At 44.4% G+C, this 12493-nt stretch overlaps 1 protein-coding gene across 1 annotated transcript; it reads left to right on the top strand.

Moving 5' to 3' along the window:
- Window positions 1–695: 695 nt before the first annotated feature.
- Window positions 696–7348, top strand: gnpat2 (glyceronephosphate O-acyltransferase 2). The gene is made up of 16 exons (XM_068753612.1): window positions 696–920; window positions 994–1170; window positions 1275–1404; window positions 1541–1668; window positions 1756–1831; window positions 2179–2330; window positions 2509–2639; window positions 3044–3285; window positions 4281–4538; window positions 4618–4697; window positions 4834–4974; window positions 5607–5706; window positions 5793–5886; window positions 6236–6297; window positions 6468–6559; window positions 6721–7348. Exons 1-15 carry the CDS (start codon window positions 696–698, stop codon window positions 6518–6520), a joined length of 2049 nt encoding a protein of 682 aa, XP_068609713.1. The 3' UTR covers window positions 6521–6559; window positions 6721–7348.
- Window positions 7349–12493: the final 5145 nt, after the last annotated feature.

Here is a 12493-nt window from a genome sequence, read left to right as displayed (position 1 = left end):
TGTAGTTTCAAGAACGAGACCTACGTGGACCTCAGGGGGGGTATCACCATAATGTATGTTTAAAAAACAACATGCACATTACATTCTTTCATTGGGTTTTCCATCCTACTTCATTAAAAGGCCGGTGTGAGAGAGAATGTAATTAGTATGAGAATATCAACTAGAAAGACAATCAGAGATTGCAGACCCTCGCCTCCAAAAGACTATTGGATCTTGTGAGACAGTAAACAGGGCTTCCGGATCAGAGGGGCCAAACCTGCTCTAGCTTGCTGCTCCGGAACGTACTACAAGACTCCTTCTGGACTCTTTTTCCCATCATGCCATTCGTGTCCCTCCCTCTTAAAGTGGCAGTTTACAGCACAGGCACAATTCCAGATGTAAAAATAATTCTAGAATCTGGATCCAGATCCGGATCAACGCCATTCTCGGGGAGGACCGAGCCACTGACAGAACCTTGCTTGTGTAAAAATTTCAAGTCGATTGGGTTACTAGTTTTTGAGTTATGCGCTCGGACAGACAAACAAACAGACAAACAGACAAACAGACAGACAAACGCACCCAATTGCAATACCCTCGCTTCCGCTTCGGCGAGGGTAACCAGTATAGTAATCACCTGATAAGCCCCACCCTGCAGGAGATCTGTCATGTTTCTATTCTGTTTTCTGTTTTAAAGAGTGAACAGCTCTGCCTCTAACATGAGCACAACTCCATCCCTCCAGTGTAGAGATTCCGGTAGAGCCGGCCTGGAAGATGAGGAGGACTTTGTGGATATATTGGAATGGAAGAGGAGCTGCACCGATCTTGGCTTTGCCCTCAGGACGTTCAACCCCCACCCCTACAAAGGGGGCCTGTCCTGCTCCACGGCCGACCTCAACAACGCCGTGTTGGAGTCCCAGTACCTGCGTTACATAGCAAAAGAGGTGTGTCACTGGAAACTGGTGGTGGGGGGGTCGACATGGAGAGCCTTTCATCATTTCCTACGTTGTTTCTCAGGTCGCCTTGGAGACGGGCTCATCTGTAGAGCAGGTGAGAAAGGAGGCTCAAGGGATTTTGGTGGAAATGTCTCAACATCTGCAGCTGGGGTTCATCAGGCTGATGGCCTACATGATCAGCAAGGTGCTCAAGAGACTCTTCACCAGTGTGCTTGTCAACATGGAAGGACTCAACACGGTCAGGACCCAATTACCCATGGGGGGGGGGGGGGGGGGGCTGCCTCTTTCAGGCAGTGCAACATCATAGAGAAACTGAGCTGTTGGTTTTCATTCATTTTTCAGCTCCAACAAGCCATCCAGGAGAATCCTGTCATCCTGATGCCCAATCACAGGAGTTACATAGACTTCTTGGCCATCTCCTACATCCTGTTCTGCTATGACATCCCCTTACCCGTTATTGCTGCTGGAATTCGCAAGTATCCCTTTTAATCAGGGCACCAAACTGATCTAGACATTCCCGCAACATTTTTCACGAGTCCTTCCTCTTGACTTCAGATGCTCGTTTCTCTCTTCCTCTTGTTTATCATGCCCTTCTTTCCTCGGTGAAGCTCTTGCAGGGATGAAGATGGTCGGGGAGATACTGCGTCGCTCTGGTGCGTTCTTCATCCGGCGATCCATCGGGTCCGACAAACTCTACTGGGCCGTGCTGTCGGAATATGTTAAAACCATTGTCAGGGTAAGACGTGGCCCCCATCTGTACACGGCCAGGCATTCCTTACTCAAGCATTTGTGAAAGGGCAGCTGTTGCATGCGTTTTCTGCAGAAAGGGTTTGCTCCAGTGGAGTTCTATGTGGAAGGCCTGCGGAGTCGCACGCTGAAGTCTCTGATGCCTAAATTAGGTAAATGTCCAGCGAGCACTTGGTGCATGTTTGTGTTTGCTCCTTGGATACAGCATTCATTCTTTATTTCACTTTATCTCATTTATACTCGCCGACTTTTGTTGCACCTCCTGTTGCCTCGTTCATTCAGCAGTTAGAGAGGCAGGACAAAGGAGAAACTTGTGTTTGACTGTGCGTGTGACAATAATCTCAATGAGGCAATCGTGGCCCTTGCAGTTTGAAAATCACGACAGATCTTTCAGTGCATGAAGGTGTTTCCCTTTTACATTTTTCTCCATACCCGGTTCATTTTATGTCATAAAAGATAGTTGTTTGCCTTTTGGAAATGTTTGCACACGTGTCTGTAGGGATGATGCACATGGTGCTGGAGCCTTACTTTAAAAGTGAGGTGTTTGACATCACGCTGGTTCCCATCAGTATCAGCTACGACCGAGTGGTGGAGGAATCGCTGCTGGTCCATGAACTGTTGGGTGTAGCCAAGCCAGCAGAAACCACCACAGTACGTCCTGCCTAAATCCTCATCATATTATCATATTATGAGCTAAGGATGTGACGCTACAGGAAAATGCTTTTCATCCACTTATTGTATTTGCAAACATATTTTTTTGTCTCAGTAGTGCAGATTGGCTTACCTCTGTCTCGTGCTTCACCCCCCCGGCTTTCCTCTTTCTCCGAAGGGTCTACTGAAGGCGAGCAAAGTGCTCCAGGAGAATTATGGCTGCATGCACCTGAACTTTGGCCGTCCCCTGTCGGTGCGGCAGCTGTGTCAAGGCAAGATAAACCGCTGTCAGTACAATCTCATGCCAAGGTAAAGAGAAACCTGTTCAGGATATGGACTCCTTTTACAAAAATCAACTCCGATTCACTTTTACTTTTCATGGTTGGTTGTATAAAGATACCAAGAACAATTTAGAACCTTTTGATGATGATCCAGATCACCATGTGGACGGTGTAAATCCAATTAGGAGGGGAATGAGCTGCTCGGCGGAGGTCTGCGCTCTCTGAGTGGTTTTCCAGTTCAGTTAGTTATTGTTCTTTTGTTAAACACCCTAAAAACACAATGTAAAATCACAACGCTAAACTCCTCTTCGGCCATTATGGACCACTAAATTTCCAGACGCACTGCCAAAGGGAATGACCTGCTTGTGAAGCTCCTCCCTTCGACCTCCTCCCTTCGACCTTCCTCTTCTCTGTTTGTATAACCCTTCACAGAGATCTTCCTCAGAAGCCCAGTGCAGACATTCAGGCTTGTGTCAGCTGGCTGGCTCACCTGATGGTTCGATTTCAAGAACGGGGGTCTCTGATCAGCCCCTGGTCTCTGATGGCCTCCGTGCTGCTCCAGGCTCCGGGCCCACTCCTATCAGAGGAGGGTCTGCTCTGGAATCAGCTCACAGAAAAAACCCTCTGGCTCAAGAAGTTGGCGCTGGACCTTGGCGCTCGGCTAAACTGGCCTGGTGGGTGAGAGGACACAGTTTATATATGTGGTGTAAATATTGAAATCTTTAATTCAATCCCAAGGCGCCTGCATCAAAGTTAATCACAAATAATTGATACAGAAAGGGAATCATGATAAGGGGTATTTTCCCTTTAATGGCAATTAGGTGGCATTTCCATGCTGCATATATATTTTATACAGTATTTGCAGAGAAAATTTAAATGTAGACAGCTAACCAATGCATTCAGATCCTTTAATTAAGGTAAACATGTACAGTACATGGAGTACTAATACATCTGACTGTTACTACACTGCTACTACTACTGTCTGATCATTAGATTACTCGGTCATTATCACCCATTTATCAATATAAAAGTATAAAGTCAGTGTTGGAACTGATTTGGAACTATTTTCTGTAGGTTTGCAACAACATGATTATTTTCTTAATTAACAAATTAACCAATCAATGCAATTTGATTTGCAATTTTTTGATGATTGAAAACTGCTGGTTATTATTACACTGGTGGGACAGTCACAATCTTTGTTATGTCAAACCGACATTAACACACTTTAAAACCATTGACATGTAAAGCAGCAAGTCTTTGCATTTAAGAAGCTACAACTGAAAACCTTTAAACAAAACATGAATTCTTGGTGAAGGTGAAGAGGAGGGCCCAACTTGGAGTACTGTACTCGAGTAAATGCTGTCGGAGCTGAGCGGCGACTCTGGTTAAATCTGTCGGTGTCTCGCCTCAGGACACTGAAGACTCCTGCGGTCCAGTCGGAGGCCGATCAGACGGATTAGATGAATGCCAGTTGGCACAAGCATTCAGATTCACTTAGGAGATATTCGGTGGATTAATACACTTTAAAGTCCCTTATCCTAAGAAGACCCCGCCGAACCATCTCCCTTCACAGCTCTCAGGTGTGATAAATACACAGCACGAGTCGCACGAGCCTCATAAAACCACTCCAAAACACCCGCATGTGACACAGAGACCGTTTGTCCTGCAGCGCATGTCCCCGACGCAGATGTCATGTCATCCACCGTGGCCATGCATCGCGCCATAGTACGGCGCGAAGCAGGACGGGTCTACCTGGTCCAGGAGGAGGAACCTGAGAGGAGACATCCAGTGAGTCCAGAGGAGGGTGTCGTCAGGACAGCAGCTCCACTGCTGATGCTGGCTGCCTATAAGAATCAGTCTGCGCACATCCTTTTGCGTCCTGCGATGGTTGCAGCGGCCATAGACGTCACGAAGGCCGCAGGAAGAGGTGAGGATTAATCACAGCGTATTTCTAGGCTGACTACGGCCTTTAGAGGAATCACCCTCTTTCTTTCTTTCTTTCACAGACGAGCTCTTCGCCTTCTTCTGCTTCCTACGGGACGTCTTCTCCAATGAATTCGTCTTCGTCCCTGGACAGGCATCTCAGGTAACGTCCTCATCTTTCAGGGAAAAAAAATAATCTGGAAGAAATCTAAGGAATAGAATTTGAAGTGTTAAACATTCAATGACAGGCAGATGTTTTTGACAGATGCCTCCATGATATTTGTGCTTCCATTACTCAGGACTTTGAGGAGGCGTGCTGCCTCCTGAAGAAATGTGGAGTGCTCCACATCAGTCAACAGGAGGTGGCAATGTCGGAAGCAGGGGCAGAGGCGTTCTCTTTCCTGCTGGGCTTTCTACAACCCTTCATACACTCCTATCAGGTCCTTTTCTCACTTTGAGGTTTAAATCATCGCTTCATCTTAATAGAACTTTTAATAAGTCTCTAGAAGGTTGGCTGTTCAGAAGAACATGATCAACCATGGCAGGGCAACCTAGCAGACTTCATGACCTGCTCCTCCAGTGGACGGTTTCTTTCTTCGGCAACAAAAACTGGAATTACATGGAGATGAAGATGCTGAGGTTCTCCTTTGGAGTGACCAGGTTGGGTAGGGTTAGAAATGAGGCAATAAGAGGGACAGTGAAGGTTAGACATTTTGGAGACAAGGTCAGAGAGGACAGACTTTGATGGTTTGGACATGTCCAGAGGAGAGACAGGGAATATATCAGTAGAAGGATGCTGAGGATGGAACTGCCAGGGAGCAGGGCTAGAGGTCGACCCAGGAGAAGATACATGGACGTAGTGAGGGAGGACATGAGAGTGGCTGGTGTTGGGGAGGACGATGCAAAAGACAGGGTGAAGTGGAGAATGTTGATTTGCTTTGACATTTTCATTAACATTGCAGCCAATGGAACTTGAAAATTTGTTCCTTAATATCTCGGTTTATTATTCATGTCGGGGGGGGGGGGAGAATTGGATTTTGGATTTAAAGCTTGATCGAGTCTGTTTTTCCAGGTGATGTTCAGGTATCTTTGTGAAGAAGAAGCTAATTCCTTCTCTGAGGAACAATTCCTACCTGCTGTTCGAAATTTGAGCACGAAGCTCATCCTTGCAGGTAAAACAGAGAGGACCTCTGACCTCTAGAATATTTCAAGCCTCCATTAAACCTTCCTTCACCTTCACCCAATCTCTGTGTTTCAGGTGAGCTTCACACCTATGAAGTCCTGTCATCTGACATGCAGAAAAATATTCTGTCAGCTCTGCGAAGGCTGGAGGCTGTGACAAAGACGAGGGCGTGAGTAGCGAGATTCATTCAATTCAATTGATTATTATTTATATAGCGTCAGATCAGAACAGAAAGTTATCTCAAGGCACTTAACGGGAGTAGCAGGGAAAGACACAACCCAAATTGACCCACAAGAGCAAACACTTTGGCGATGGAGGCAAGGAAAAACTTCCCTTTAACAGGCAGAAACCTTGGACAGAACCTAAGGCTCATAGTGGGCGGCCATCTCTCTGGACCGGCTGGGTTGATTAGCCCCTGTTTGGTTTTAAGCTCATTTTCTGTGGTGGTTGATCAGCTGTCCTTTCGTTTTTATGCCAGTTATCTTAGTTCAGTTTCCGTTTTTCTTTCCTGCGTACAGGTCTGAGCAGAATGAGTTCAGAGTGAACAAAACCGCAATCAGAAGAATAGAAGACGCCCTCTGTAAGAAAGTGACGTAGTCTGGTGCAATTTCTGGTTTTTGTAGATGAAAACAAAGTTACCTCTGAATACACGCTCACGGTGGCTTAAATATCTTGGGTGTAGTTGGTGCACTTAGTTGAGTTTCCATAACCAGATTCTTCAGGATCTTTTCTTTCCATCTCTAATTATAGCTGGGAAAATCCCACCCCAGTTTCTCCAGACTGCACCTGATGCAAGACTTTAGCCTCCATTGGAACCGATCCATCTTGAGTGTCAGATCAAGGTCCAGTTTATTCCCACATACCCGTCTCTTCCTTCCCCAACATGATCTCATGTAGTCCTAAACTCCAACTAGCTGTACTGTGATAATGCAGGTCAAAAAACCCTTTGTCCTCGATGTCAGACTTTGACGTAACGTTTCTCCCTCCTTCTGTTTCCTTACAGACCTGACTGGACGGCGATGGAACTACAAAGACCAGCTGGGTGACAGTCTTGCTAGTTTTGTTTACCTGAACGACTGTGCCACAGAACACACACACACACATATATATATCTTGATTGTCGGTCTGTTGAGTGCAATTGGATACTAATCACTGAACTATGACCCTTGATTGTATTTCAATTAATATACCACAACAACTTAAACTGTTATGTTTGAGACATTTATTTGTAATTTCTTTACAATAAAAACAAATGTAACACAAATGCACCATAGATCCTTCATTTGTCATGCTTAGATTTTAATCTGCACTATTCCCTTTACAGCAGTTGGGTGACAGCCACAGGTCAAAGTTCAACCTCCAGCAGTTAGAAGGCCCCTTTATGTGCCAGTTTACCAGATGTTTTACAGATCATCTATACACAGGTGGTACGTCAACTTTGATGCGCAAAGCGCTGACGGGATCTTGACAAAATACGGAGATGTATTCCAGCACTTTAGAATTTAGCTTTTTCTCGCTCTCTTTGGCTCGGTGCCGCTCTTTGTCCCATCGATCCCTTTCGCCGTTCATTTGAAAGAACAGGTTGACCTGGATGGTGCGTAACGTGGCTGCCAGGATGTAGAATCCGCCCTGCATCGTGTGGCAGAAGGCGGCGCCCACGCTGAGCGCTGCGCCCATCAAGTTGGGAACCGCCTCGCACGCCACACACATGCCCTCCAGCAAATGCAGCATGCCTTTTCGGGCGGGAGGCTGGCTCTGGTGGGGGTGAGCGTGGGGCGAGGGGGCTTGCTGGTCACAGCTGATCAGATACTTCGCGCAGACTGCGAAGTGAGTGGTGGCTCGGCGCAGCGGGAGCAGCGCCAGGTACAGGTGGCAAACAGCTTTGGTCAGAGCATGGAAGAGCAGCCGCAACTCCAGAACGGCATTGCCTGGAGATAAGAGGGCAATGGGGTCAGATGGAGGCTGCTTTAACACCGTGGATGCTGTCAGCAAGCATTACAAACAACGCCTGCCACGGGATTAAAGTATCACCCTATTAGCGCGCGCACATAAGGTGTTTAGGTGTGACTTTACGCGTGACTTTACGCATGGCCTGCACGGGATTCCGCCTGCAACATGATCAAAACGTTCTAAAAGTTGAAATTGATCCATATGGAGATTGTGCGCTGGAACAATGTGATATGTGAGGATTAATTCTATTCTGAAAGGCCATTTGCAAAACAAATCTGGGTATATGAGGCTTTATTAATCCAGGCCTTCTCGCCCAAAGATGTATCCGACACATGGATGTCATGCAGTATTAAAATTAAATTAATTTGAGGTGAGAATAACCTCGTAATTCAGTGTCTGCAGCTCCATTCGTCAAACGATCGGGGCTGTTTTTAAAATGCAAGCAAACGTAAAGTAAAAAATGTCAATATTTTAAAAAGAGGGACGTAGTTGTACTTCTCAAGCAAACAGTTTTCCAAATCTCTGTTAACTCTTGTCTCTTACCGTCTATGAAGCAGAAAATCCAGAGCAGAGAAATAGTCGCTGCCAACCAGGTCCACCAATCCATGTGTTCTCCCCACCTGTCCCGGACGCGGTATACGAAAAGAACAGAACGGAGGCAGCGGAACCCTCCGTTTATCAAGCCCTGCCCTGTCTTTCCGTTACCACCCACACATTAAGTCGTCACAGGTGCCGTGAAAGCGCATCTGAGGCGTCCGCAGGCGCATTAAGAGCACCAGACCAATTAACCTGCAGGACCTCAGGGAGCTCACTGGTTCTAAGGAGAACCACACATATTTAGCGGTATATTTGATCATATACCGTTAAATATTTGATATCAATAACTCCACAGGTCGTATTGTTTGTGTCCTAGCCTTCATGTTAAAGGTTCATCCTATTTTGCCATTCAAATGTGTGAATTCCCTGTGAGAGATTTGCCTGTATTTTAAGTTGAGCTTCACGCGTCACCAACTTGCTCTCCAGATCAGAGATCTGTAGAAAAGAAAAAACACAGAAGGATGTTCAAGGTCAGTCAGCTCAAAAACTAAAGACATTTATATCACTTTGTGTAAAACCAAAGTGCACGTGTGTGTAAGAATCACTTCTTACGGTATGCTTATGTGCAACATTAACAGAGCGGACCTGCTGGAAATCATTTGAAACAAGAAATGTCTTTCCTTTAATGACCTCACAGACCACCTTGTACATCTGCTGTGTTTGTTTCTATGTATTTGCTACACTATTCACCACTATCTCCTCTACCTAACCATGTTTGTTGATGTCAAATGGGACAAATGGGTTAAATACTGATGCAATCCCCTCAGGATCAAGCTGCTTCCGTATGATTTTAATTGAAAAAATGTCATCTTGTCATCAATTACCACTGTTGTATAGGGGAATGTCAGGGTATATAATAGTGAGAAAAATGTTGTTGTGATACATCTGACACTCAGACACTCAGAATCCTTCCCTCAAGTTCAAAGTCTAATCAAGGTATGGTATGGAAGACCAAAAGATTCCTAATTAAATAAGTAAAAACATCATTTAGAAATAAATCTCATTTTGATAAATAAAAGACAAATATATAATACGAGCGGCCCGGTGGCGTAGTGGTCAGCGCTGTTGCCTGACAGCAAGGAGGTTCAACTCTGACTTGTGGCCTTTCTGTGAGGAGTTTGCATGTTCCGCGAGGAGTTTTCATGTTCTGTGAGGAGTTTGCATGTTCCGTGAGGAGTTTGCATGTTCCGTGAGGAGTTTGCACGTCTCTCCGGGTTCCTCCCACCACCAACAACATGCAGCTTAGGTGGATTGGTGACACTACATTGCCCGTAGGTTATTATTATTTTATTATAAGTATTTCATAATCATTATTTTAACAATGTCATACTTTTTAAATAATGACTTTAATAATATTTTCTTATAAAAACATTATATATATATATATATATATATATATATATATCCACTCCCTGCCTCAAGGACAAGTACATAAGCATCCTCACATTCACAACACTTTCATTTTGATTTTCATATATTACAACCTTAGTCATTGGTTGACAAGTTCACATTATTTATTGACTGTATATAAAGATATTTAAACTTTCATTAAGATACGAAATAATACAATACAATATAAAATATCTTAAATTATATTATTGTATAGTTTATACTAGGACAGGTCATTAAATCAGTATGTCAGTTGAGTCTTATTGGGTTGCTTGTAATGATTTACAAGATCCAACAGGTGGAATTATTCAGCGACACAGTATGGACACAGTTTCGTGATGTGCCGACACGCTGTACGAGACCTCATCTTCCCATCACTAGTTTCAACTAACCTGAGTGGGTGGCGGTACTGAAACGACCTCAGGCCGAGTCTCTATAAACAGCATCAACCACTGAGCAGAAAGAGAAGCACTGTGGCAGGCTGGAGCCCTCAGAATCAGCTGTCCCAGCCCTGGCTCCAGCTGGCCCTCCTCTGATTGGCTGATCGAGGCTGGACAACAATCATCACTGGGTCGACACAGTCCACGCCCTCTTCCACTGCAGCCAATTGAGAGAAAGCGCCGACATACTGCAATTTGCATACAGAAAAATTGGCAACCGGAAAAATCTTGGCAACGGAAAAACTCCAGACAGGCCAGGTGGACTCTCCCTTTGTCCTCTCTGTTGTTGCATTGTATTAAATACCAACTCTGAACTTCTGACCTCAAAACTAATTGTTTTTCGTTAACTTTGCCAAATGTTCAGAGCTACTTCTCCGTAAACGTCCGATTCAAGCTTTCTCAAACCAGCAAAGGTAAGAAACTCCAGCCGTGTTGCAATGACGTAATTTTCCGCTGACGTCATAGGTCATAATTAAAAGACACATCATCTTTGTTTGTTGAAAAATAAGTGTTTTTTTAACCTTCTGACAAATTTGTCCAAAAAGAAATGTAATATTAATTTGCATATCTTAGTTTTCATTTCGATCATTTTGCCACATCTGGCCTTTTTATGAGTGCAAAATGCAAATGCATCAAATCTATGATGTCGCTGCAGCTTATGAGGTAGAGGTCTCAAATCTCTGTAAAGCAGGGTTATCTTATCTTGCAGCTACAGTCCAACTAATCAAACACCGCTGAGAATTGAAAGAACAATAAAGGTTTAATTACTGAGGTGGGCTATTAAGGACCCAGAGTGTTTCCTAACAGTAATGTTCGGATGGCTCTGTCGACAAAACGACCACATTTTCACTGTGATCTGCACCCAGTATTCAGCATTGCTGCTTTCAATACCCGATAACAATAATAATACTCGTCTGGTAGGCTTTTTAAACTTAAAATCTAATTACAACAAATTTGATGGTTGTACTTCAGTCTTGTAATTGATCAACAGCAGAGCTGGAGTGTTTTTGTGATTCTCATAATTAAGATGCGTTGAAAGGTCAAATAATGCGAATAATTCTAAGAATGCTGATTATTCAGTTTTTGATCAATAGCCTACCTCTGGCTATGTTAGCTGATGATGAGGAGTTTAGCAATCAGGCAGAGAACTGAGACAAATAGGATTTTTATTTTGATAATAAAAGGAACTGGGTTGTTTTCAGTGTATTATTAGCACATATACTTATAATTAATTATAATAATGTGCTAATAATGAAATTGTAAATTAAATTCTACTTGCAATGTGGCTTGAAATTATTATTTCTTCTAATGATTTACTTATCAATCATGCCATACCAGAAGGCCGCAGTGATCCTATCGTGATGCTTCAGGAGTTCATAGCAGACGTGGAAGGAGCAGGGAGCAGCGGGAGTTCCAGGAGGAGACGCGCCAGTAAATGTTTCAAACCGGGGGAAAGGGATGAGGCTTCATCCTCACAGCTGGGACCCAGGCAGGACCGGCTCTCTCACGCCTCCATCAGACACCTGCAGGTATTACACCCAACCGAACGCACACGTACGAGGCCAATGCAAAGATAATTTCCCCACTACATCCGTCTGTGTAGGAGAAGATGGAGGATGAAAATCACCAGGTTAAAGAAATCATCCGGCCTCTGATGGAAACAGGAAATGGTTTTGTGAAGGTAAATAGCCCGATCATTGTGTCGTTTTTTTGGTTCATCGTCAAATAGGCATGTAATAATAAAGAATCATTCATAAATGTAACATTAATTCAGGAGTTGGGGAAGTTTCTGGGTCAATGGGAGGTGGCAGAGCTGAGGAGGAGGGAAATGCTGCACAGGCGCTGGACAGAGCGCGTCTGGGTTCCCCTCCAGAGGAGGGTGGAGGAGCACGTGTCCGTCTGTGGTCCCGAGGAGGCCAAGAGGCGGCAGAGCTTATACAGCGACTACCTCCATCACTGCAACAGCAAGGTAAGCGCCACCATTCAACCCGCTTAGACGTTTAATCATCTGTCTTTCTCTAACCGACGTCTTTAACCTGCAGGGATTTGTGTTTCTGGAAACCTGTGATCTCAGAGAATACGATCCTTTCCTTCTTAGGGTCAAGATGCCACACTGCCTCAAGGTAATTATTTTTGGGATTACAACAAAATGTAAAAAAAATAAAACGTATTGCTCATGCGAGTTCAGAAAGTGTCTGTTCCTGACAGTCGTCGCTGTATATCTATTCTACAGGGTGCAGCGTCCCTTCAGTTCCATGGACGACTACAGGGGAAGAGAACAACCCGTTCCTGTGAAGCAGGTATTTATAAAAGCAAGATAAAGGCCTTTTCCTTAGAGCGCTCTCCTATATCTGGGTTAATTGAATTTTTTATTTCTATTCGTGCAATTTTACAAAATCC

Source organism: Brachionichthys hirsutus, chromosome 20 (genome assembly GCF_040956055.1).
Source record: "Brachionichthys hirsutus isolate HB-005 chromosome 20, CSIRO-AGI_Bhir_v1, whole genome shotgun sequence".
NCBI classification, from domain to species: Eukaryota; Metazoa; Chordata; class Actinopteri; order Lophiiformes; family Brachionichthyidae; genus Brachionichthys; species Brachionichthys hirsutus.
Note: the sequence above shows the minus strand (reverse complement) of the source record. Positions and strands in the feature narration are given on the sequence as shown.

Excerpts from the sequence above, each read along its gene's own strand:
- gnpat2 (XM_068753612.1), top strand. The coding sequence starts at position 696 with ATGAGCACAACTCCATCCCTCCAGTGTAGAGATTCCGGTAGAGCCGGC. Across the intron at positions 1,171-1,274 it reads ACATGGAAGGACTCAACACG|CTCCAACAAGCCATCCAGGA; the intron begins GTCAGGACCCAA and ends TTCATTTTTCAG. Across the intron at positions 1,832-2,178 it reads GTCTCTGATGCCTAAATTAG|GGATGATGCACATGGTGCTG; the intron begins GTAAATGTCCAG and ends ACGTGTCTGTAG.